Below are 27,006 nucleotides of genomic sequence, written 5' to 3'. Positions count from 1 at the left end.
GTCTTATATACTGGTATTCCTCCTGTCCATTCAGTTTGCTCTATCTCCCAGCAGGGTTCGTAGCTATACCTCTAGCTCCTGGATTCTGGCTATGCCCGGTGAATTTGGCTGAATTTATGGTCTTCTGTTGAGACTCGTTCTCTTCAGAGAGACAGGGGTGCCTGGCTGAGCGGTGCCGGCTTTGGGAGCTACACCTGGGCCCCCCCCCAGGTCCCTTCTCCACCCTCACCTCCGGTTGCTTGAGGGGTTGACTTGGGCTCTGTATTTTTCTTCTTTCCAGTACAAAAAAAAAAAAGTTCTGAGCCTGTCTATGCTGGGCTGTGCCTTTTGGTCAGCTTTCGGTGCAATTACCAGCCATAACCTTACTTGCTTGCTGTTGTGTGTTTGAACAGTTTGTTTGGGTGAGTAAGAACTTTGGTTTTCTGGGGTTTTAGTGCGTTTTGTGCGGTCCCGGGTGCCGGTTTTGTTGGAGGGCTGCGTCGGCGATTTTGGCGGGCTTTCTCCGTTTAAAAAAATAAAAAAATAAAACAAAATGGCGGCGGAGGCTGTGAAACGGTGTTCGCGCTGTGGGAAGCGCAGGACACCGTCGGGACTGGTGCTCTGCCGGGTGTGCAGATACACCGGCAGAGGATTCTTTCATGCCGGCGTAGTGACTTGGCAATTTCCCGCGCTGGGGAGGCGCGATCGAGCTCCTCTTCCCTCGCGGTCGAGTCAGCCATGATTCAAGGCACGCCGGCGTCTGAGGGGAATTCGGTAGGCTATAGCGGCATCGGGAGCGCTGGGGGGAAGCCGCGGTTCCGCTCTACTGCACAGGACAGGCAGGGTCGGCGGGATTCGGGCTAGGCTCGTTTTCTCCGGAGTTTGTCATGTTAATGCACCGTTGCCTTTGTTTTACAGACCTCTCAGGCCTGTTCAGCCGGTGCCTTTGAATTTTCCTGTGCTGCCTATTCCCCTCTACTTCCACTACTACTATTAGTAATACTGGTACTGCTGCGGTTAATGCTGTTTCCCCTCCAGTGAAGTCTCAGGTAGCGAAGAGGCGCAGGCTTGCGGCGGTTGACGAAGGGAACCCTGACCCTGTCTCCCCTTTATCTCTTACTCTTCCTGAGTCGCTGGAGGAAGGTGAGGTGCTGGATTTGGAAGCGGAGGAACCCCCGGGTAGGGACGTGGATGATCCTTCCGCTCTCCGGCTTTTTCACAGGGAAGAACTTTCTTCTTTAATTTCTAAGGCGTTGCAGGGATTAAACATCTCGCAGGAGGATACTCCAGTTTCTGGGTCCGCAAACCCCCTTATGGCGGGGACGCGCAAGCCGACTAGGTATTTTCCAGTGCATGAAGCAATGCAGGAGCTTATTGCGACGCAATGGGACACTCCGGAAGCTAGTCTACGGGTGTCGAAAGCCATGCGGCTCTTGTATCCTGTTGCCCCGCACGAACTCGAGAGATTTAAGTTACCCAGGGTTGACGCGCTGGTGGCCGCGGTTACCAAAAAGACTACCTTGCCGGTTGAAGGAGGTGTTGCGCTGAAGGATGTCCAAGATAGGAAGATTGAATCTTCACTGAAAATGTCCTTTGAAGTGGCTGGAGTCACCTTACAAGCCACGATTTGCAGTTCGTATGCGGCGCGGGCTTGTCTGCAATGGTCTCAGCTGATGGCGGATAATTTGATGGAGTCCGGGGGCTCTGTTCCCTCGGAACTGGCTAATTTGGAGTTTGGTCTAGCGAATGTGGCGGACGCCTTATATGATATTATTCGCGCTTCTGCAAAGCAGATGTCTCTTTCGGTGGTTTCTCGCAGATCTTTATGGCTCCGTAATTGGGCTGCGGATGCGGCATCCAAACTTCGGCTAGTGAAACTCCCTTTTAAAGGGCGTTTGTTGTTTGGGGAAGATTTGGATAAATTGGTGAAGGATTTTGGTGATACCAAAACACAGCGCTTACCGGAAGACAGACCTAGGCCCCCTTTAAAATCCTTGGCGGCCAGACCACGTTTCCGGGATGTTAAGAGATATAGACCTGGTAAGCCATCCTTTCAGCCCGCTTATGGTTACTTCACTTCCTCGAGACCTAGGTTTCCGCAAAAGAGTTCCTTTCGTACGGCGAAACCCCCATCAGCTCAGCCAGCCCGTGCTCCAGGAAGTCGCACCCCACAATGACGGGGTCTCGGCTCCCTCCGCTATTCTCTTGGGGGGGGCGGCTATCTGCCTTTCTGGCGGAGTGGGCCAAGATCATGTCGGATCAGTGGGTTTTGGATATTATTCAAGAAGGTTACAAGTTAGAATTCGCCTCTCCCGTCGCCGATTCTTTCTTGGTGTCCCCGTGCAATGGGGCGGCCAAGGGAGACTCGGTCTGCCTGACTCTTCAAGTGCTTCTGGATCTGGGGGCGGTGGTGCCGGTGCCTCCGGAGGAGGTGGGTCTCGGCAAATATTCCATTTACTTCATTGTGCCCAAAAAAGGGGGGTCATTCAGACTTGTGCTGGATCTCAAAAGAGTCAACAAATTTCTCAGGGTTCGCCATTTCCGTATGGAGACAGTGCATTCCGTGATTGCAGCGGTGAAACCTGGGGAGTTCCTCACGTCCCTCGATCTAAAGGAGGCGTACCTCCACATTCCGATCTGGCCTCCGCATCAACGATTTCTTCGGTTTGCGATCCTAGGCCAACATTATCAGTTTCGGGCAATGCCCTTTGGTCTTGCAACGGCTCCCTGCACCTTTTCAAAGGTGATGGTGGTGGTGGCAGCATTTCTGCGCAAAGAGGGAATTCGTGTGCACCTTTACTTGGACGACTGGTTGATCTGCGCGTCTTCCAGCCGGGAGAGTTTGTCGGTGACTCAGAGAGTGATCTCTCTCCTTCAGTCTTTGGGGTGGATCATCAACTTTCCCAAGAGCTCTCTGTCCCCGTCCCAGTCATTGGAGCATCTGGGAGTGAGGTTCGACTCTTGTCTGGGGAAAGTGTTTCTACACCGGGACCGGGGAGAGAAGTTACAGTCTCAGGTTCGTCTGCTTCTCAGGTCGTCCAGGCCTCGGGTTTGGGATTATGTACAGGTTCTGGGCTCGATAGTGGCGGCTCTGGAGGTGGTCCTCTGGGCCCGGTTCCACATGAGGCCGTTGCAGAAGTCTCTACTTTCCCGGAGGTCCCCGGTGTCGCAGGACTACGATCGGCGTCTCCAGTGGAGTCCTCAGGCGGTCCGCAGCATGCATTGGTGGCTCAACGAGTTCAATCTATTCCGGGGCATGTTGCTGGCGACTCCGGATTGGGTTGTGATTACGACGGATGCCAGTCTTCTGGGCTGGGGAGCACAGTGCCTGCAGGCGTCGGCGCATGGTGTTTGGTCCTCGGAGGAGGCCCAGTGGTCGATCAATATGCTGGAGTTGAGGGCGATCAGGCTTGCGCTTCTGGCGTTTCAGTCCATGATTCAGGACCGTCCGACCAGGGTCTTTTCGGACAGCGTCACGGCGGTGGCGTATATCAATCGCCAGGGGGGTACCCGGAGTCCTCAGTTGGCCGAAGAGGCGATGGTCCTGTTTCGATGGGCGGAGGTGCATGTTCCTCTTCTCTCAGCGGCACACATTGCGGGTCACGAAAACGTTCAGGCGGATTTTCTCAGCAGAAATCTGCTCGATCCAGGCGAATGGGAGCTGTCCGCTCGGGCGTTCGATCTACTGGTCCTACGGTGGGGTCTTCCGGAGATGGCTCTCATGGCCTCGTCCCGCAATGTGAAGCTTCCTCGGTACTTCAGCAGACGCAAGGAGCAGGAGTCGGAGGGGGTGGACGCGTTAGCCCTCCCGTGGCCTCCAGGTTGCCTTCTGTATGTATTTCCTCCTTGGCCGATGATAGGTTGGGTGTTGCACCGCATCTCTCGCTTTCAGGGCAGGGTGATCCTGGTGGCTCCGGAATGGCCGCATCGGCTGTGGTACGCGGATCTGATACAGCTGTCAGCGGGCGATCGTCTGACGTTCCCAGTGACTCCGGACTTAGGAGGAGTGTGTGTGGCGCAGTGGTTGGATCTACAGCCTCAGCACCCTGGGGTTGTGGGTTCAAACCCCGCACTGCTCCTTGTGACCCTGGGCAAGTCACTTAATCCTCCATAGCCCCAGGTACGTTAGATAGATTGTGAGCCCACCGGGACAGAGAGGGAAAATGCTTGAGTACCTGATTGTAAAAACCGCTTAGATAACCTTGATAGGCGGTATATAAAATCCTAATAAACTTGAAACTTGAAACTTACTAACTCAGGGTCCAATATCCATGGAAAATCCGTCCCACTTTGGTCTTACGGCCTGGCTCTTGAGCGGTCGCGGCTGAGACGTAGGGGCTATTCGGAACAGGTTATTTCAACTCTTCTTCAAGCTAAAAAGATTTCTACCTCTGCCTCCTATGCTAGAGTCTGGAGAGTTTTTGAGTCCTGGTGTAGGGGGCAGGGTATTTCGCCCTTCCAGGCGTCTCTGTCGGCTATTCTTTCCTTTCTGCAGGAGGGCGTTGCTAAAGGGTTGGCCTATAATTCCCTGAAGGTTCAGGTGGCGGCCATTGCTTGTTACAGGGGTCGGGTCTACTGGTTCTGCGCTCGCGTCGCAGCCCGACGTGGTTCGATTCCTCAAGGGGGTTCACCATATCCGGCCTCCTGTGAAACGTACCTGTCCTGCGTGGAGTCTTAAACTTGTCCTTGGGGGATTGCGGGCGGCACCTTTTGAGCCTTTATCTACTGCTACTCTGAAGGATGTCACGTTGAAGACGGTGTTTTTTTGGTGGCTATGGCTTCAGCTCGACGGGTGTCGGAGTTGCAGGCGCTATCTTGCAGGGATCCCTTTTTGCGCATTTCGGATGCTGGGTGTCTGTTCGGACGGTGCCGTCCTTTCTGCCTAAGGTGGTTTCTTCCTTTCATGTGAACCAGTGTTTGTTCCTCCCGGCTTTTCAGCGGGAGGATTGGGGGGAACGCTTCTCGTCGTTGCGTTTCCTGGATGTGCGCCGGATTGTTCTGCATTATTTGGGGGTGACTAACGACTTTCGTCAGTCGGATCACCTGTTCGTTTTGTTCGCGGGCAAGAACAAGGGTATGGCTGCATCTAAGGCTTCCATTGCTCGTTGGGTCAAAGAAACGATTGCTTCGACTTATTTGATAGCGGGGAAACGGTTGCCGGAGCAGCTTCGTGCTCATTCGACTCGAGCGTTGGCTACGTCTTGGGCGGAGTCCGGGGGTCTTTCCTTGGAGGAGATTTGCCGTGCGGCTACTTGGTCTTCTGGGAATACCTTTTCGAAGCATTACCGATTGGATGTGGTGGCCCGTGAGAAGGCTAGTTTTGGCGCTTCAGTTATTGCGGAGGCGGCATTGGCTTCCCACCCGGTTTGAGTTTTGCTTTGCTACATCCCACTTGTCTCTGGATTCATCTGCTGCTATGCTAAGGAAGGAAAAAATTATGTTCTTACGGTTAATTTTCTTTCCTTTAGAAGCAGCAGATGAATCAGAGCCCCACCCTTTTTTTGTGTACGCTATGCCTGTGGTTTGTGTGTCCAGTTTCGGTTGGGTTATTGTTGGTAGTTGTGTTCTTTAATTTATGTTGGAATTTTGCTACTGGAAAGAAGTTTTTTGGATGCTCATTCTCCTATATCTGGATGCTTGGGCAAGGAGCATAACTGAATGGACAGGAGGAATACCAGTATATAAGACTACCTGTTAATCAGTTTCTCTATCTCCACCTGCTGGTCGATGTGAGCTATCCCACTTGTCTCTGGATTCATCTGCTGCTTCTAAAGGAAAGAAAATTAACCGGTAAGAACATAATTTTTCCATCTAATCCACAAGCCTGCTTTTAGGACCTACAGGCTATGTATCCCTCTGATTCATGACAATTTCACTTCTCATGTTATCTTATCCATTCTTTTTATTATACAACTGCCCAGATAAGCATCATTATGGAACAAGTGTCAAACCTTAAGAAAGGCAGTCATATTGAGCATTGGAAAATAACTAATAATAATTAACTAATACAAATAGTACACATTTAGGGCTCCTTTTACTAAGCTGCGATAGCGGTTTTACCGTGCGCTTAGCTCGCGCAGAATTGCCGCACGTGCTAGACGCTAACGCCAGCATTGAGCTGGCGTTAGTTCTAGTCGTGTAGCGCGGCAATTCTGCACACGCTAAAAATGCTATTGCAGCTTAGTAAAAGGAGCCCTTAAATTTCCCCGTCCCGCCCCACCCGGCTACTTTTTCATGCCACCCAGCTGGAAAACATTTCTGGGGAGAACACTGTGTTGGGTCGCTTCAGTAACCCCTTGTTGAGAGGGGGCCTTGATGAGCCAGTCGTCCAGGTATGAAACTTGAAGACCCTTGGTACGGAGGGCTGCAGCCACCACCACCAGACACTTTGTGAAGACACTGGGAGATGAGGCGAGTCCGAAAGGAAGAACTCTGTATTGGAGATGAAAATTTGCCACCTGGAATCGTAGATATTTGCGAGAGGCTGGATGAATTGGGATACAAGTGTATGCCTCTTTGAGATCCAGAGAGCACAGCCAATCTCCCTGAGTCATCAAGGAATATAAATTGGTAAAGCATCCGAAACTTCTCTTTGACTAGAAATTTGTTGAGGGCTCTAAACTGAGGTTACCTCACAGGAGTCACGCGCCCTCACTCAGGGGGGAAGGCACTCGTGCAGTGCAGCACTCGTAAGCTCTTACAAAGATCTTCAAGCAAGTCTGCTTGCGAGGCTAGTCCGCTACGGGCTCCGTCGGTGACGTCACCCACTGTTGAGAATATGCTGCCTGCTTGTCCTGGGATAAGACGCTAGGGAGAACACTGTATAGATCTGTTGGATAACTTTCTACCCCTTTGTCCTTCTGTAGCAGTCTTAAAATTTTTTTGGCTCTGCTATAAGCAATTGCCTTCAAAAGTGTGCATGAAGTAAATTAGCCCTAGCTGTGCTAATTGTACCAACTTACAATGATTACAGGATAAATTCTCCCAACTGCAATGATTGTCTTTTTGGGCATTGTAGCCACTAAGGCAGGGGTAGGGAACTCCGGTCCTCGAGAGCCGTATTCCCGTCGGGTTTTCAGGATTTCCCCAATGAATATGCATGAGATCTATTTGCATGCACTGCTTTCAATGCACATTCATTGGGGAAATCCTGAAAACCCGACTGGAATATGGCTCTCGAGGACCGGAGTTCCCTACCCTTGCACTAAAGCAACCTCTTTAAATGTCACTTCTGTTCCTTGGACTGCTTATGGCACTGTTCACTCTAGCTCAGCCTCCAGAGAATCCTACTCTGCCAAGGACTTGGCTTTAATGACTTGATGAATGGGAAATTACTCACTAGGTTTACACAGATCTTATATAACTAGAGCCTCTAGAACAGGGGTGTCAAAGTCCCTCCTTGAGGGCCACAATCCAGTTGGGTTTTCAGGATTTCCCCAATGAGTATGCATGAGTTCTATTAGCATACAATGAAAGCAGTGCATGCCAATAAATTTCATGCATATTCATTGGGGAAATCTTGAAAACCCGACTGGATTGCGGCCCTCGAGGAGGAACTTTGAGATCCATATGGTCTAGATCAGGGGTGTCAAAGTCCCTCCTGGAGAGCCGTATTCCTTTCGGGTTTTCAGGAATTCCTCAATGAATATGCATGAGATCTATTTGCATGCACTGCTTTCATTCTATGCTAATAGATCTCATGCATATTCATTGGGAAAATCCTGAAAACCCAACTGGTTTGCGGCCCTCGAGGAGGGACTTTGACACCCCTGGTCTAGCCTCTGGAGGCAAGCATTAATCTGAAGGGAAGCTCCTCTTCTGAAAGAGCTAAACCCTTTCCCAACCAGACATGCTTCTCCTGGGTACCCAAGATTAGAGGAGTTGGAGGCCAACCAGATTTCCATGTCATCTTGATATTCCAAATGAACTAGCTTAATGGGACCTACTTCCCTTGAAGCTCGGGATGGGGTTCCTGGAGCCAAAACTGACGTAGGACTTTTGATTCTGACATAGGACAATATGCCATGCAAGAACAAAATAAACCTGGAGAATAAGCATATGTTTCAGCCCCTGAACTAAGAACCCCTTAAACTTCTCTAGAGAAAATGTGGGAGGAACCAAGGAAGGTAGAGTCTAGTGAGACACTGGCTCTAAAATGTCCACTATTTTTGCACTTTCTGTAAAGGGAAAGGAGATGGGAGTTGTATGCCACCTTTTTGTAGTTACACCTTCAAAGCAGGTTACATATATACAGGTACTTATTTTGTACCTGGGGCAATGGAGAATTAAGTGGCTTGTTTAGGGTCACAAGTAGCAGCACTGGGATCAATCCCATAACCTCAAGGTGCCGAGGCCATTCCTCACCTGTTAGTCAAGACTCCAGCTCTCCAAGCCAGACCCAAACCTCAGCAAAAAAGGGCTCCTCCCAGTCTGTATACTGTGCTGCACTGTTTCTGCTGCTGTGGGAACAACTTTTCATATGTGCTGAAGACCAGGAAAAACCCAAAGGGTTCGTGGACACTTGAATTGCGCTACCGGAGGACGTGATTGGGCAGAGTACGGTACAGGGATTCAAACAGAGACTGGACGGATTCCTGAGGGATAAAGGGATCGTGGGATACTGAGAAAGCTAACCAGAAAATAAGTATAGAAACCCGACCAGGTCGTGCATGTGCAAGACCGGAGGGTTAGGACTTTGATGGGAAGATAGGGACTCAATAGGAAAACCAAGGTGGCATGGGGGCCCCTTCTGGTGATTTGGACAGGTCGTGACCTGTTTGGGCCGCCGCTGGGAGCGGACTGCTGGGCAGGATGGACCTGTGGTCTGACCCGGCGGAGGCACTGCTTATGTTCTTATGTTCTTAGTACTGTTTATAGAACGGAGATCCCAAGTGTTTTTCTATCTGCATCTGCTGGTATAGAAGCTTTAACCCATTCATCTGGGCCAGTCTAGTGGATGATCTACTGGGTCAAAAGCTTTAGCAGTTCCTTCTTTGAAAGTCATCGGTACTAGAAGACATGGCATGTTTTCAGTGATGGCCCCCCAACTTTGGAATACTTTGCCCCAATACATTAGAGAGGAAAAAGATTCTTAGCCATTTAAAAAATATTCAAAAAGCTTCCTTTTTTAAAGATGCTTTTAATCTTTAAATTTCCCTTAAATGACAACCTTTCAGGTTTATACTACTCCCTCCATGGCTCTGTCTTCATTTCTAAGCATTGAATTGTAACTTTACCCCTCCATTCCTTGTGTATCAATTAGTTTGTAAACTTGTCTGTCTAACCCATTACTGTCAATTTTAAAAAGTATGTCGAAATGTATGGCAAATGCGCTTTAACGTAGATAAATGCAAGGTCATGCACATAGGGAAAAAGAACCTGTTGTTCAAGTATAAAATGGGGGGGGGGGGGATTGCTGGGAGACACCGGACTTGAGAGAGACTTGGGTGTGCTAGTGGATCCATCCATGAAGACTGCACAGTGTGCAGCAGCCTCAAAGAAAGCCAACAGGATGCTGGGCATCATCATCAAGAGGGGCATAACAACCAGGACGCAGGAAGTCATCATGCCGCTGTATCGAGCGATGGTCCGCCCACATCTGAATACTGCGTTCAATATGGTCGCCGCACCTCAAGAAGGACATGGCGGTACTTGAGAGAGTCCAAAGGAGAGCAACGAAACTGGTAAGAGGGCTGTAAAACTGCCCATACGCCGAGAGGCTGGATAAGCTGGGGCTCTTCTCTCTGGAAAGAGGAGGCTCAGGGGGATATGATAGAGACCTTCAAAATACTTAGGGCATAGAGAGGGTGGACAGGGGACAGGTTCTTCAGACTAAAGGGACGACAGGTACGAGGGGGCACTCAGAGAACTGAAGGGGATAGGTTCAAATCAATGCAAGGAAGTTTTTTCTTCACCCAAAGGGTCGTGGACACATGGAATGCGCTCCCGGAGGAAGTGATCCGGCAGGGTACAGTACAGGGATTCAAACAGGGATTGGACAGATTCCTGAGGGACAAGGGGATCGTGGGGTACTGAGGGAGGTGCTGGGGTGTTGCATAAGTATAGACAGCTCACCAGGTCGTGCAGGTGCAAGGCCGGAGGGTTAGGACTTTGATGGGAAGATAGGACTTCGATGAGAAACCTAGGGGGCAAGGGGGCCCCTTCTGGTGATTCAGGCAGGTCATGACCTGTTGGGCCGCCGCAGGGGCGGACTGCTGGGCGGGATGGACCTGTGGTCTGACCCGGCAGAGGCACTGCTTATGTTCTTATGTTCTATGTTCTTATTTTATTCTGCTGTATCTCGCTTAGTAATTTGAATAAGCGATTTATCAAATCAAAATAAAACTTGAAACTTGATAAAATGAAAAAGCGCATTTATGAAATGAACATACTCTTAACAGGATAGTACATAGAAATTTTTTTTCTTGTCAATATCAAAAAGAATTGCTTACACATGCCTTCAAAAACATTGACACTGCAAGAAATATTTAATCATCAACATGTATTTCACTAGTGGTATTCTTCCTTTCACTGAAATATTCTCTCTAGGTGATCAGTGTTGCATATTAATAAAGTAGAGTGAAAGGCTACTTTTTGAAAGGTGGAGTCAGCAGAATCCTATATCTCCAAAGCAGCTCTTCTGATGTGGAACCCACAGTACACCTCCGACGGGGATGGGGACAAATTTGTCCCCATGTCATTCGCTGTCTCGGGCCACTATGCTAATATTATGCCATTCCTCCACTCCTAGCTCTCAGGGACTGTAATTTTCTAACAGCTCCAAAAGTAGTTTCAGGGCGCTTCATATCCCTAGGGCTCTTCATTCTTCTGGGTTTCCCTAGTTTGAGCTCTTCCCAAGAACTCTGTTCTTATAGCATCAGTGGTCAAAGTTGAGTAGGCTGGTTTTGATTTAGGAGTTAATAGAAAGGAGATCTGGAGAAAGTAAAAGGATGCTTTTCTGCCACAGTCAGACCAATGGAATTTCATACAGCACCACCTAAAAGAGGGGGCAGTTGATAAGTAGCAACTTGGAGCCTCCATCTACCAAATACATTTGATGATGGCCACACTGTAATGACTCTGCAGAGGAGTTGCTCAGATTTCCTGACACACACTTTTCTTTCAGTAAATTAGGCTTTCCAATGTCTCGTGAATGAAAACTTGACTAGAGTTCTTGACATGGACACAAAGCAAGTACAAATTTTTTGGTTCGTATGGAAAGAAAAATCAAGTTTATGAGCAAAATTGTCTGGAAAACACTACAGGCTTTCAGTTTGGTCATTATAACCAAAAATATTAACATGATGGTCACAAAAATAAAAACATATTGAGCCCAGTGGTTCTATAAAAGTAATCAACCCAGAATTCATATTTCGAAAAATGCAGCAATCTTGTTACCTTAGACAAGGGGTAGGCAATTCCGGTCCTCGAGAGCCGGAGCCAGGTCAGGTTTTCAGGATATCCACAATGAATATGTAGGAGATGGATTTGCATGCACTGCCTCCTTGAGATGCAAATCCATCTCATGCATATTTATTGTGGATATCCTGAAAACCTGACCTGGCTCCGGCTCTCGAGGAACCGAATTGCCTACCCCTGCCTTAAGACTGTTGAAGCTCTGCTTCTCTGAAAAAAAATACCTGTCTTGTTTCCAGGCAAGAAGAAAGAAGTATTCCATTGATTACACCTCTAAGACTGGAAACTACATTGAGCTCAAGTCTAAACTCAGTTTTGGAAAAGATTTCACAATATGGTGTACAGAACATAAGAATAGCCTTACTGGGTCACACCAATGGTCCATCAAGCCCAGTAGCCCATTCTCACGGTGATTAATCCAGGTCACTAGTACCTGGCCAAAACCCAAAGAGTAGTAACATTCCATGCTACCGATTCAGGGCAACCAGTGGTTTTGCCCATGTCTTAATAACAGACTATGAGACTTTGCCTCCAGGAATTTGTCCAAACATTTTTTAAAACCAGCTACGCTATCCGCTCATACCATAACTTCTGGCAACGTGTTCCAGAGCTTAACTATTCTCTGAGTGAAAAAATATTTCCTGCTATTGGTTTTAAAAGTATTACCCTATAATTTCATCAAGAAGCCTTTGAGACTCTTAACAGGTCTTCCGTTTAATCAATTTTCCAATCCTTCTGAGTGCTGCAATAGCCTCCAAGTCAATGTAATAATACTGGCATTAAAAGTTCTCCAATTTTCTGTGTTAAAAATGAATTTCTGGTGTAATAAGCTAAAGACTGCAGCTCATATGATAGCTATAAAAAGTATTCTTAAAAAGTGCACTAACATTGATAGTAAATTTTTTAGATCAGTTTTTAACTTTAGAGATAAGTAGAAGTTTAACTCGCACTTTTAGCCAGTAAAATAATAAAAATCTCAGGCTCTGGTCCTTGGGGGAAGGGGGGGAGGAACCGTCATCATCACAACTTCTGAAAAGCAATCATATTAGTTGCATATATTGAGCTTCCAGTAGATTCAAATTTACCTTTTAAATATTCTCTGTGGCTGTCTTCAAAATCTGACTAGTGATAAGAGTTTCGAGGACAGGCTGGAAAACCTGGTTCTATAATCGCTGCAGCTTCCTTCAAGTGCTTTATAGGTTATCATAGATCCTGTCTAAGATCTTAACTGCCTTGGGTATAAATTTCTCACAGTTCTCCAAGAGTTCAATGTTGATTTATCAAGGTCATTTCCAGATGTGAATATCCTAATTTTCCTAATACATTTAACCATCTGGAAAAGGTGACAAGCCACCCCCCCTTCTTTCTCCCGAAAAGTGCAACCTGGGATCCTACTGCACCAGTGGCAAAGGCCATGGAACTATAAGGTGGAAGCAGTAACCAACAGAAGGCCTATTCCTAGAACTTCCCCCCACCCACCCACACACACACACACACGTATTAACAGCCTCTTTTACAAAGCTGCGCTAATGGCCCCGAAGCCCATAGAGATTTAAAGGGCTTCGGGGCTGTTACCACGTGGCAGCCGCTAGCACGGCTTTGTAAAAGAGGCCTTAAGTTTGCAAAGGTTGGCAGCCATACAGCTCTTACAAAAAATTTTACTTATCGCACCTTTTTCAGTAGCAGCTCAAGGTGAATTTACCCTAGGTACTTCCCTCTCTCTGGAAGGCTTACAAATAAATCACAGTTTGCTTCTGATATACTGCCTTTCTGGAGTTATAATCAAAGCAGCTTACATATTATATACAGGTATTTTATTTTGTAAGTGGCTCAATGAAAAGTTAAGCGACTTGCCCAAGTGGAATTTGATCCTGGCTTCCCTGCTCTAGGTAGCTACTCTGTTTTTCCACTTAATCTTTGCAGGCTTTCCTAATAGGCTGAGATGGTGCCCACAGCCTCCGCTCAAATGGTAGATGTGGAGTCAAGAAGTGTAGGACAACTGTGATCAGTCCCAATAGCCTCAACTGGCAGAATGCATTAGGGCCGGCTCAAATTGCTGCTGTGGGAAGCTGTCACATGAAGGAGGGGGCAGGGGACTGGTGAGAATCCCTATCCATGAAAGACACTGCCCTTCTGATTAGCTCAGTAGCTGTTCGCTAGCAACCCCCTCCAACATTGGGATTAAATTTTACTGTGTCCTCCAACAACTACAGTAATGCTGCTTGAGCCGATAGCTATTCCTGACAAAAACCGGCAGATGACAGAGGATTGCAGTCAATAGGATATACAGGCAGTCCCCAAGTTACAGACACCCGACTTAAGTATGACTCGTACTTAAGAACGTGGTTGCGGCTTCATTCGATTTCACTGAGCAGTATTTTCAGTGGCATAGACTCCTACACTTCTCCTGTAGCAGATTCAGGAATGACGTGTGACCACATTAAGAACAATGTGTGGTTGTGCATGCTGTACCTTAGAGGGAACACCGGTAGGGACAGTTGGCCCTTTTGTCAGCTGGGAGCAGAGGGATGCAGCAAGAATTTTAAAATCTACAAGTTCTGAGTTACATACAAATCTGACTTAAGAACAGTTTTGAAAACGTAACTCGTTCTTAACCCGGGGACTACCTGTACACAGAGGCAGGAAATTATTTCCAGTTCCTGCAGGTCTAGCACATGCTCCGAGAGGCAGCATCTATCAGTTTCAGTTCTAAAAGAGAGAGGAAGTATAATAGAATGAAATAATAACTTCTGGGTTAAAAAATAATCTTGTTGATCCTTACAAATAAACAAATGTCACCTTATTACTTACTTTTACAAAAAGGACACTGGTTCTGTTTTGCAAGAGGGAACAGTGTAATGTCAAAATGAAAAGAATTGCTCTATGACCTTCAATGTCAATGTAAGTCCAAAGCTTTACGGATGCCATCAGTTCACAATCATAATGTCAGCCTACGTACTTCTTATTTTTAGAAGATTTGTACTCTTCTTATGTGTAAAAATATTTTATAAAAAAGCAAAGGGTAGAAAAAACCCAATTCAAAAATGTTCAATTTTCATAAACAGGAGCCTACTTTCGACTCTCCAAAAAATGAAGAATATTTACAAACAAAACAAATGAAGTATTAACGTCTGAAAAAGAAAAAGTACCAACTGTTGCCAGTAAGAAACCAAATAAAGTATTCACAGGGCAGTTGTGTGTCCTGAGAGTTGCCAGCATTTTAATAATCCATTTCATTCATGCGTTCAGAAGGCTGTATTGTCTTCAAACAATTTCAGCTGGCGAACCTTCATGCTGTAGTCTTCATATTTGTCTCCCATAAACTTCTTCATGTGCAGCTAAAGAGAAGGACAGATGTATCAAGCACAAATCACAAACACTGCCACACTAAAACTACATGAACTGCAAAACTGAAATGAGGCAAAGGCTTATAGCATAAGAAGTTTGGAACATGACTGAAGTCAGTTGTATTTAAATGTTTTGGCTTGGCTGTGTGGGGCCTCTTTGTTCGCATGTCAACTTTATTTAATATATCGCAAATAAAAATAAACTAAAAGCTTTGCAAATACTATTATCCCAGGACAAGCAGGCATGATATTCTCACATGTGGGTAACGTCATCTACAGAGCCCCGATGCGGAAGCATTTTCAAGCAAACTTGATTGAAGATTTAAGTTTGCTCTGCTGCTCCACGCATGCGTGCCTTCCTGCTCCACTAGGGGGTGCATCCCCTCGTGGTCTCCAGTTCAAATTTTTCCGCGAGCCTAGAAGCCGTGTTTTCCTGGCTCCGCCCCAACTGCCTTCTAGCACCGCGATTTTTTCTTGTTTTTTCACGATTAAGTCGCTGTGCGCGAATTCTTTACCTTTCTTACTTGATTCCTGCTTCGTTTTCAACGACCCAGAGGCCTCCGGGTCCCCGTGGCCGCGTGGCTAATCGAGCCGCGGCTACTTTCGATTTAATGTCCCGGCCTCTGACCGGCTTTAAAAAGTGCACCTGGTGCGAGCGGCTTCTTTCTCTCACAGATCCGCATCGCCGGTGCATCCTCTGTCTGGGGGCGGCTCATCCAACCGACTCCTGCCCCCAGTGCGCTACTTTCCAAAACAGGGCCCTCCGCCGAAGAAAAGCCCGCATGGCGGACCTCTTCACCCCGGACCAACCCTCCACCTCGGCCTCGAGGTCGGCCCCGGCCTCGGCCCCGGCCTCGACCTCGGCCCCGGATACCTCGGCATCGCCTCGAGACTCGACCCCGAAGTCCTCGGGACAACAGAAAGCCTCGGCTCCGGGTAAGTCCCCTCTTCAGGTTCTGTAACAGCGAAGAAGCCAGCCTCGGGGACAATGGCGACGCATGGCAGAAGCCCCATGCTTACAGCCCCGTCTAAGCCCTCCAAGCCTTCGGGCCGTGCCTCCACCACACGGGAATACTCTGATACGAGGTCGCCCCCGGTGGAGCGCACCGAGGCAGTGGACATGCCTTCGATGCTGTCCGTGCCCGTCTTCCAGGACCTACTCCGAGCGATGATCACGTCGGAGCTGTCCGCTGCAATGGCCCAGTTTCAATCGGCCTCGACCTCGAATGTGCCAGACCAGCCTGAGCATCGCACCGAACAACCTCGAGGAAAGGTGCGCAATCCTCGCCGCATCCCATCCTCCTCGGACTCCTCGCCGAGGCACCCGAGACGTTCCCCCTCCGCAGACCGCCGAGGGGCAAAACGTCGGGCTAGAACGACAGAAACCTCGAACCGCCGTACCTCCAAGAAGGCCCGAGGTTCACCAACTCTACGAGGCCGTTCCCCCACACCTCGTACGGGACCGCTCAGGGTGGCGGAGTTATCACTCTCCAACACGCGCATCCTCCGAACTCCCCCTCGGACGTATTCTCCGAGGGAGTCCGGATCGAGGTCACCGATCCGACATCGATCGGTACCCCTAACCCCGGCATCGTCTCCGAGGGGCTCCTCGAGACGCCGAAGATCGACAACCCCGGAGCACTCTCACAGTGCTTCCCCAGTCTCGGAGCATGGATCAGAGCATGAACCTCGATACTCGAGGGAAGCCTCCCTATCCTTCTCCACCCGACGAAGGTCTCGTTCCCCGACCCCGCACGGGGCCCCGGGGACATCTCGCCCATCCTTCACTCGCTTTGTCCAAGACATGGGCCACGCATTGGACTTAGACCTCCAGTCCGACTCCAGATACTCTAAGGAGTACCTGGCGGAGCTGGATATGCCATCACTACCCAGAGAGTCCCTTCGCTTGCCACCCAACCCGGTACTCCAACAGGCCTTCTTCAGGAACCTGGAGACCCCCTACATGGTCACGGCCGTACCCTCCAAAATGGAGGCCAAGTACCGCACAGTACCTTACTCGGGATTCGAGCAACCACAGCTCTCCCACCAATCGCTGCTAGTAGAATCCTCCTTGAAAAAGGCTCACCCGTCCCGGGTCTCAGCAGCGGTCCCCCCAGGCCGAGAAGGCCGAACCCTGGATAAGTTCGGCAGGAGACTATACCAAAACGCAATGATGGCCTCTAGGGTGCAAAGCTACACTTTCACCTTCACATCATACCTCAAACACCTCATTGGACTATTGAGAGCCTTTGAGACCGACCTACCGGCCTCCCGGCAAGGAACGTTCGGCCTGCTTTTAGAGTCCCTCTCCAACCTGCGCCTTCATCTATTCCACGCGGCCTACGATGGCTTCGAACTCTCCTCAAGAGAAGCAGCCTTCGCTATCGCCATGCGCCGACTAGCCTGGCTGCGCCTGGTCGACATGGACCCCAACTTACAGGACCGGTTGGCTAACCTCCCCTGCGTGGGAAAGGAATTGTTCGATGACACTATCGAGGCGGCGACAAAACGCCTCTCCGAACATGAACGCTCGTTTGCCTCCCTTGTCCGGCAAAAGCCCAAACCGCCAGCGGCCAGGCCATACAGGGCCCCTCCGCGCCGCTACCCACAAAAGTCCACCCCTGCTTTCTCGCGGCCCCCACCCAGACGTCCGCAAGCCCACCACAGGGCCATGCCCAAGTCCCAACCGCCCGCGACCACCAAACCATCCCCGTCCTTTTGACAGGACACGCGGAAGGGGGCGGGCCCCCTCCGCCATAGTCCCAGGCCACCTTCCCATCGGGGGTCGACTCAAAGCTTTTTACCCTCACTGGGAACAAATCACGTCGGACGCATGGGTCCTTGGCGTGATATCATCAGGGTACTCTCTCAACTTTCGGGCCATTTCTCCGGACAACCCCCCAAGGAATTGCCCTCCCAACCGGACTCAGCTACCCCTACTCCTCTCCGAAGCTCGAGACCTGCTTCGCCTGAGAGCAGTGGAGAAGGTTCCCCCCGACCAACGGGGGAAGGGCTTCTACTCCCGCTACTTCCTGGTACCGAAAAAAACGGGAGACCTACGCCCAATACTAGACTTGAGACGCCTCAACAAATTCCTGGTACGGGAAAAGTTTCGGATGCTCTCACTACCAACACTTTACCCCCTGATCGACGAGGGCGACTGGCTCTGCTCCCTCGATCTCAAGGAGGCGTACACACACGTCCCAGTGCACCCCGCTCACCGCAAGTTCTTGCGCTTCCAAGTAGGGGACTGGCACCTACAATACCGAGTCCTCCCCTTCGGACTAGCATCATCACCTCGGGTCTTCACCAAGTGCCTCGTGGTGGTAGCAGCAACCTTACGTTCCCAGGGCCTCCAGGTATTCCCCTACCTGGACGACTGGCTAATCAAAGCCCCGTCCAGGGAAGGGGTTATCTCAGCGACCCAACAGACTATTACCTACCTACAAAGTCTGGGGTTCGAAATAAACTTCCCAAAATCTCAACTACGCCCCTCGCAGACCCTACAGTTTATCGGGGCCACGCTGGACACGGTTCGCCTCCGTTCCTTCCTCCCCCCTCCGCGCCTGGAGGCGTTAGTAAGTCTGAGCCAAAGGATCTCCCTGCTGACCTCAGTATCAGCTCGACAGATGATGACTCTTCTGGGCCACATGGCCTCCACCGTCCATGTCACACCCTTCGCCCGCCTCCATCTGAGAATCCCTCAATGGACCCTGGCGTCTCAATGGCGTCAAGACCGGGACCCGATCGACCACTCAGTGACAGTGACTCCTTCATTGCAACGATCGCTCCGCTGGTGGGCCGACTCTTCAAATCTTTCCAAAGGTTTGCTCTTCCTCACCCCACCCCACAGCAAGGTACTCACCACGGACTCGTCGGAGTACACTTGGGGAGCCCATCTGGACGGCCTACGCACCCAAGGAATGTGGTCAGCACAAGACCGTCGCTGCCACATCAACGTGCTAGAACTTCGGGCCATCTATCTCGCAGCTGTAGCCTTCCAACATCTGCTCCACGACCGAGTGGTTCTCATCCAAACCGACAACCAGGTAGCGATGTACTACGTAAACAAACAAGGGGGGACAGGGTCTTGGCCCCTTTGTCGGGAAGCCCTGCGCCTCTGGAAATGGGCAATCTCCAACAACACCTTCCTTCGAGCGGTGTACATACAAGGAGAACAAAACCGCCTGGCGGACAGACTCAGCCGTCTCCTCCAGCCACACGAGTGGTCACTACACTCTCAGACCCTGCGAGGAGTGTTCGAACGGTGGGGGACACCTCAAATAGACCTGTTCGCGTCCCCTCACAATCACAAGCTGCCTCTCTTCTGCTCCCGGATATACTCCCCGGACCGACTCGAGGCCGACGCCTTCCTCCTCGACTGGGAGGGAAGGTTCCTATACGCGTTCCCGCCGTTCCCTCTGATACTGCGGACACTTGTCCACCTGAAAACAGTACAAGCCACCCTGATCCTGATCGCCCCCCGCTGGCCACGCCAGCCGTGGTTTTCCCTGCTACTTCAACTCAGTGTCAGAGATCCACTGCCTCTGCCTCTGTTTCCCTCTCTACTGTCACAGGGTCAGGGTTCACTGTTACATCCCAATCTTCAGTCTCTTCATCTGAATGCTTGGTTTCTCTCCCCCTGACTGCTCTCCCCGTGTCTCAATCAGTCAAGGAGATATTGGAGGCCTCCAGAAAAACCTCGACGAGAACCTGCTACTCCCAAAAGTGGACCAGATTCTCAACCTGGTGCTCCTCCCACAGCCAGGACCCGGTGTCGGTCCCCGTCCCCCTGGTCCTTGACTATCTACTTCAACTATCTCATTCCGGCCTAAAGACCAACTCCATTCGAGTACACCTCAGTGCGATTGCGGCCTTTCATCAGCCCCTGGAAGGGAAAGCCCTCTCGCTCCATCCCCTAGTCACTCGCTTCATGAAGGGTCTGCTGAACGTCCACCCCCCTCTCAAACCTCCCCCGGTGGTTTGGGACCTTAACGTGGTTCTGGCTCAATTAATGAAACCTCCATTTGAGCCACTAGACAAATGCCATCCAAAATTCCTCACTTGGAAGGTAATCTTCTTACTCGCGCTCACGTCCGCACGGCGGGTTAGTGAGCTGCAAGCGCTGGTAGCGGACCCACCCTTCACGGTATTCCATCACGACAAGGTGGTACTCCGCACCCATCCAAAGTTCCTACCTAAAGTAGTGTCTGATTTCCATCTCAATCAGTCCATCGTCTTACCTGTGTTTTTCCCCAAGCCCCACTCTCACCCCGGAGAAGTGGCGCTCCACACTCTTGACTGCAAAAGAGCGTTGGCCTTTTACCTCCAACGCACTCAGCCACACCGGAAAGTCCCACAACTGTTTCTGTCCTTCGACCCAAACCGGTTAGGCCACCCAGTTTCCAAACGCACCTTGTCCAACTGGTTGGCCGATTGCATCTCCTTTTGCTACGCTCAGACTGGTCTCGCACTACACGGTCGAGTAACGGGACACAAAGTCCGAGCGATGGCAGCCTCCGTAGCGTTCCTCAGGTCCACACCTATTGAGGAAATCTGCAAGGCTGCCACATGGTCTTCGGTTCATACCTTCACCTCCCACTACTGTCTGGACTCCCTGTCCAGAAGCGATGGCCGGTTCGGCCAATCGGTATTGCGAAATCTATTTGCTTAAATTGCCAACTTCCCTCCATCCCTCTTCAATAAGCTTGGAGGTCACCCACATGTGAGAATATCATGCCTGCTTGTCCTGGGATAAAGCACAGTTACTTACCGTAACAGGTGTTATCCAGGGACAGCAGGCATATATTCTCACAACCCGCCCACCTCCCCGAGGTTGGCTTCTTGGCTAGTTAAGTGAACTGGAGACCACGAGGGGATGCACCCCCTAGTGGAGCAGGAAGGCACGCATGCGTGGAGCAGCAGAGCAAACTTAAATCTTCAATCAAGTTTGCTTGAAAATGCTTCCGCATCGGGGCTCCGTAGATGACGTCACCCACATGTGAGAATATATGCCTGCTGTCCCTGGATAACACCTGTTACGGTAAGTAACTGTGCTTTCCCTTGTGACCCTGGGCAACAGAAGGTTAAGTGACTTGCCCATTGACAGAAGGAGCTGCAGTGGCGGAAGGGAGGGAGGGTCAACATGATTGTGATTCAAATTTTAATTGAAATGCAGCCCAACCAAAAATATAAGCAAAAATAGTGACCACTTATCTGTAATAGTGCTAAAATAGGAAACAAAAAAAAAAAGTCACATTATGTCAACATCAATTCCTAGCTTCAATTATCCGGTTCCTCCTTGGCTGTTTTATTTAACGCATTGGCTGTCTGGATTAAGATTCATTTTCTCAACACTGCACTGAAGAAAACTCAGATCCCTAAAGACTGTTTTCAAACATACATGACTTTTCTTCTTCTCTAAGCAACCTGGGTACCAAGAGATGGAAAGGGGAGTTGATGCTAAGATAACACAGACACACTCCAGATAATGTCATTCAAATCTAGGAATTTTCCAAAGGTTTTCTCTAGGCATGCATTGGTTTTCTTCTGTTAGCCAGAGAACTTTATTCAAGTAACGCTTCGGTTAGTGATAGTCTTACATCTTTCAGAGAGCAAGGAGGACAGGATGGTGTGTCTACTTTACGGTAGATATCCTGCAAACAGCGGGATGGTTGGCTAGGCTGGCTTGAGCTTAGATGGCAACTTCAGCAGTTGGAACCTAGGACAATACCGGGTAGACTTTAGTCTATGGCCCAGAAATATCAAAGAAGAGACAAGTTAATTTAATCATGTATTTTTAATGGGTATAACTAATGGAGCGTTCAGGTCTTTATCTACCGTTATTTACTGTACTATATTATGATGCATTCTCTGTAAGAGCTAGATAATAAAGCTATACTTTTGGTGACTGCTGAGAGTTGCCTGAGCTGTTGGCTCCGTTAACAAGGCAAGCTAGATGTCAACAGTTAAGGAGGCTAGAGGGAGTTGTTCATGTCGGTTTTGGCAGGGTAATTGAGATTATAATAGTTCATGAAGGTATGAATTGATCATTGCCCTTAGCATAGTAATAAATGTGACCTCGGATTTGACTTGGGATGGACTGGTTAGTCTGGATGTTACAGAACACGATGCAAACTGCAAATCCAGCTGGAAAGCATGTGTTTGGAACCTGGGGTGCCTTCCTGTGAGAGGTGGAAAGAAAAAAAATAGCTGATAGGTTTGCATTGGATGCCAATATAAAGTCGGTTGACGTTTAACAGGTGTTGTACAGGGACAACAGGAAGATATTCTCATAGATGGGCGACATCTTATATGGAGCCCGGTACAGACAGTCCTAAAGTGTATGATCACTAACTTCTTAGAACAGTGTTTTTCAACCGCTGTTCCGCGGCACACTAGTGTGCCGCAAGATGTTGCCTGGTGTGCCGTACGGTCAGGGCCGCCATCAGGGCAGTACCACCAGTCCTGCATTCAGGGGCCCGGGCTCCCCCAGGGTCCTAGGCCACAGTCTAGGGAGAGGGGCGGTCCGCCCCACGTGGACAGGAGAGAGCTGGACGGGGGACCCGCGGAGTTCAATACATCTCGAGCCGCGAGGCTCGTCTTCTGTTCCTGCCTGCCCTGCAGCTAACATATAGCCGATCGCAAGCGTTCCCCGATGTTAGCGCTGACGTCGGAGGGAGGGCTTAAGCAAAGCCTGCCCTCCGACGTCAGCGCTGACGTCGGAGAATACTTCCGTTCGGCTATTTGTGCGCGGCAGGGCAGGCAGGATGCAGAAGACAAGCCTCGCGGCTTGAGCTTCGTTTTGCTGAGAAAGTTGCAAAGATGGGCTGGGAGGCAAACACGGAACACAAAAGGAGGGAGGGAGTGCGTTTTGGACACAAGGCATGAGCTTGGGAGAGAGGAAGGGAGGGAAAGAGATGCTGAGGTGGGGGAGGGAATGCGTTTTTGGACACAGAAGAAATGGACTTGGGAGAGAGGAAGGGAGGGAAAGAGATGCTGAGGTGGGGGAGGGAATGCGTTTTTGGACACAGAAGAAATGGACTTGGGAGAGAGGAAGGGAGGGAAAGAGATGCTGAGGTGGGGGAGGGAATGAGTGTTTGGACACAGAAGGCATGGACTTTGGAGAGAGGAAGGGAGGGAAAGAGATGGTTGTGTACACGGGGAATAGAAGAAAGGAGAATTTTTGGTCATAGGGAGTGAGGTACAGATAGTGGCATACCAGGGTGGGGGGGGGGCGGTCTGCCCCACCCCGGGTTTACGTCCCAAGGGGGTGCACAGCTGGCCACTCTCCAGTGTTGTCCCTAGGCCGGCAAACTGCGGCTCTTTAGCCACTTGAGTGCCACCGCCGCCATCGGGGACAGGCCGGCGCCAAGTTCTCCCTGCTTTTCCCTGTGGGGCCAGCCAACTCTCGCCACTCGCGTCAATTCTGACGTCGGAGAGGACGTTCTGGGCCAGCCAATCGCTGCCTGGCTGGCCTAGAACGTCCTCTCCGACGTTAGAATTGACGACGGGTGGCGAGAGTTGGTCGGCCCCGCGGGGAAGAGAAGCAGGGAGAACTTGGCGCCGGCCTGTTCCCGATGGCGGCGGTGGCACTCAAGTGAATTACTTTATATATAGTCAATATAGGCACAGAGTTAAATTTTTTAACATTTTCTAATGGTGGTGTGCCTCGTGATTTTTTTCATGAAACAAGTGTGCCTTTGCCCAAAAAAGGTTGAAAAACACTGTCTTAGAAGACTCTATACCGTACCATGCATGCGCAAATGTCTTCCCATCCAACATCGGCTTGCGGGATCTTCAGTTCAGTAAACAAGCTAAGAAGCAACTAGGGGAGGCGGAAGGGTTGTGAGAATATCTGCCTGCTGTCCCTGGATAACACCTGTTACAGGTAAGTAACTGTACTTTATCCCAGGACAAGCAGGCAGCATATTCTCACAGATCTAATCTAATCTTCATTTTATATACCGAATCTACTCCCGAAGGAGCTCAACTCGGTTTACAGTTCGTTAAAAAAAAAATGAAACATAACAAGTAAAAACTGTGGGATAAAACCAGAAATTGATTAGATTAGATGGATGGAAAAAGTTAGAAAAAAGTATGTTGAATTGCTTAAAATTACTATACGACAGCTAAAATCAAATCAACTATTGTGAAAACAACCGGGTTTTTAAACTTTTTCAAAATTGAAATAATTGATCTACTAGTCTTAGAGAATCTGGAAGTTAAATCTATTTTTTTTAGATTACGCCAAATTCGTTCTGTTGCAAAATTCTTATGCGCAAAATCTTTAAATATCCTAATACATTCCCTAATCATTTCTAAACTAGATTATTGTAATGCTTTGTTCATGGGCATATCCCAAAAAGAAATCAGACGCCTTCAAATCATACAGAACGCTTCCATAAAAATAATTCATAAAGCAAAGAAATTCGGCCATGTCACTCCTTTACTTAAAGAATCCCACTGGCTTCCCGTTGCACATCGTATTTTATATAAAATATGTTTGCTTACGTTCAAATCAATAATGTCTCAAACCCCAGCTTTTATTTTCAGAGTGTTAATTCCTTATATAACTACAAGAACACTGAGATCTCAGGATCAACATCTATTGGTTATTCCCTCATTGAAAGTTATTAACACTAGACGGCTTACTATTTTTTCAGTGACCGCCCCACAATCTTGGAATAATCTCCCTATCTATATAAGAGAAGAAAAGAACTTAGCTAATTTCAAGACTAAGCTTAAAAGTTTCCTTTTCAATGACGTTTTTAGTTAATAAATAACTTTACATTCCTTCTTAACCTTTTATTTTCTTATTTGTGCTTTTATTCCCTCCCTATTGTTGTAATCCTGAAATATAGAATTTGATACAGAATGTAACCCTTTAAATATAGTTTTCCTAGTGTTTCATGATTGTAAGTTTTTGTAATTATGTAATATTATTTGTCTATGTAATAATTACCCCAAGTTTTTATTTATTCGTTATTGTTTGTATATCGCCTAGAATGTAGAATAGGCGATTAATCAAATTGCATAATAAACTTGATAAACTTGAAACTTGATCCATTCCAAATTCTCACCAATTTAAAAGTAAAAGATTTACTAAGCTTCCCAATGCATTTAATACCTTTCAGAGAAGGAAATGCTAATTTGTGAATTGTTGTAATTCTTGAATAGCAGGATCTAAAGGAATTCCCACTAAGGGGAATCAAAGAGTCAAATATTCCATAAAGGAGTCTGAAAATCACACATGCACAGATGGGACTTCCTAGCTGTTACGAAAGGGATGGAGGAAAGATGACATATAGGTTGAGAATAAATTTCGTAGAACTGTTCGGCCAAACTGATTATCCCATCTGGAATGAGTCTCCAGACTGTAGTGGGACGGGAAAGTATGTCTTGAGTACCAGGTGGCTGCTTTGCAAATGTCCTCAATAGAAGTGGAATACAGAAAAGCAACTGAAGCTGCCATTGCTCTTAACTTTATGCACTGTGACACAACCTTCCAACGGTAGCCCAGCCCGAGCAAAGCAGAAGGAGATAGAGTCCTCCAACTATGTAGAGATTGTTGTCTTGGTTATAGGAGTTTCCAGTGTGTTAGGATCAAATGAGAGAATAGTTGAGGAGAGGCTCTATGAGGCTTTGTCCGATCTAGAGAATAAGCTAAAGCACGTTTTCAGTCCAATGTGTGGCGTGCAGCTTCACTAGGATGAGAATGTGGTCTTGGGAAGAAGACTGAGAGCACTAAAGACTGGTTGCAATGAAATTCTGAAGCTACTTTTGGTAGAAATTACGGATGAGTACAAAGGACAACTCTTGTCTTGATAGAATGTAGTAAAAGGTGGAGTTGAAACTAGTGCTTGGTGCTCATTGACTCGGCATGCTGAAATGATGCAGATTAAGAAGACTACTTTCCACGTTAGGTACTTCAATGATGATGACGCCAGTGGTTCAAATGGTGATTTCATCAAACGTTGAGGTCCCAAGCTACTGTAGAAAGCTTGATTGGGGGTTTTGAATGTAAGAGGCCTTTCACAAATCTGGAAACAAATAGGTGTGTAACCAGAGTTTTATCGTTGAGAGGAATGTGAAAGGCACTGAGGTATGCCCTTCCTGAAGTAGTCTTTAGTCCAGAGTTGAAGAGGTGTAAGAGATAGTTCAACACTGAAGACAGAGGACAAGGATCCAGAAGCAACCTATGTTGGTTTTAAAATAGGTCCACTTGAAATGGTAACAGTGCTGTGTGGATGGTTTTCTGGCAGTGGCTATGATAGCTGATACTGGAGCAGAGAGATGAAATTCATTCACTGGTTGGGAAAGAAGTACCAGGCTGTGAGAGCTCGTGATGAAAGACCTTTTTTTCCCCACAGAACACAAGGAAACCAGGAGAGTAGCTCCTTTAACAACATTATCTTGAGAAGATTCCAAAATTTTTGTTAAATCTAAACTAGCTGGAGAATTTAAATGATCAAAGTCACCTTCCAAATTAATTAACATACCTCCCCCCACTTTTTTTATCAATGGAATGGGTGGCTTGGCATTTAACTTGCACTGCTTGGCAGTGTGACTTGGATCCTCTTGGAAGGTAATAAAGACTTCCAATATCAACAGCATCCAAATACAACTGTAATGCCTCCTTTACATAGATGTTAGGTGTTCCAACCGAGCTGCACAATTTATCACACTGACAAAGATAAGTTTTGAGTCATTCTATATCTTAAATTGTGATCACTTGTTATTTATTTGCACAACATAGAGCCACACCAGACTCCACGGGAGGTTTTTCTGCCGATGAGGTTCCCCGCCTGAACACCTGAAGCCACAGCTGTGGCGGTGGGAGGGCTTTGTCTGAGGCTTCTCCTCCCAGTGGGGCCTCACCTAACTCATGTTGTAGCTTTCTTTATTTTCCACACGATCCATGTGAATGTGTTTTTGTGCAGATACCTCCTTTACATATACATCTTAAACAATTCTAAAGGCGACAGATAATGAGGGGTTAAAGAAATTTTAGACATCTCAAATTAAGTTTCCTTGAGGCATTCTCCAAGGCTTCCATTTGAAAATGAATCAGTAAACTATTCTTTGCCGAGGCAGCTATAGCAGACTGGCTAGCGATGATTTGAGATTCAGTTTTTTTTCCCCACATTCTTTTCAATAGAAATCATCCTTGTGTCTTGCTCAACATATTTTGCAATAGCCTCCTCGGTTTTCTTTATTATATAAAGAAAAATTATCCTGTAGATTCTTATCCATAAAGGAATAA

General features: G+C 48.3%; 1 protein-coding gene across 2 annotated transcripts in view; it reads right to left on the bottom strand.

Moving 5' to 3' along the window:
• Positions 1-13,906: 13,906 nt before the first annotated feature.
• NEK4 (NIMA related kinase 4) overlaps positions 13,907-27,006 on the bottom strand; it is a 61,295-nt gene continuing 48,195 nt past the window's right edge. For both annotated transcript variants that reach the window (XM_033926661.1, XM_033926660.1), the window contains exon 16: positions 13,907-14,732. In XM_033926661.1, coding sequence (XP_033782552.1) covers positions 14,640-14,732 — 93 coding nt within the window. In that variant the 3' untranslated portion in view covers positions 13,907-14,639. The remainder of the gene's footprint in view (positions 14,733-27,006) is intronic.

The sequence above is a fragment of the Geotrypetes seraphini genome, chromosome 17 (assembly GCF_902459505.1).
Source record: "Geotrypetes seraphini chromosome 17, aGeoSer1.1, whole genome shotgun sequence".
Classification (NCBI taxonomy): domain Eukaryota; kingdom Metazoa; phylum Chordata; class Amphibia; order Gymnophiona; family Dermophiidae; genus Geotrypetes; species Geotrypetes seraphini.
The sequence above is the reverse complement of the archived record's forward strand: the minus strand, read 5'-3'. Positions and strand labels throughout refer to the sequence as shown.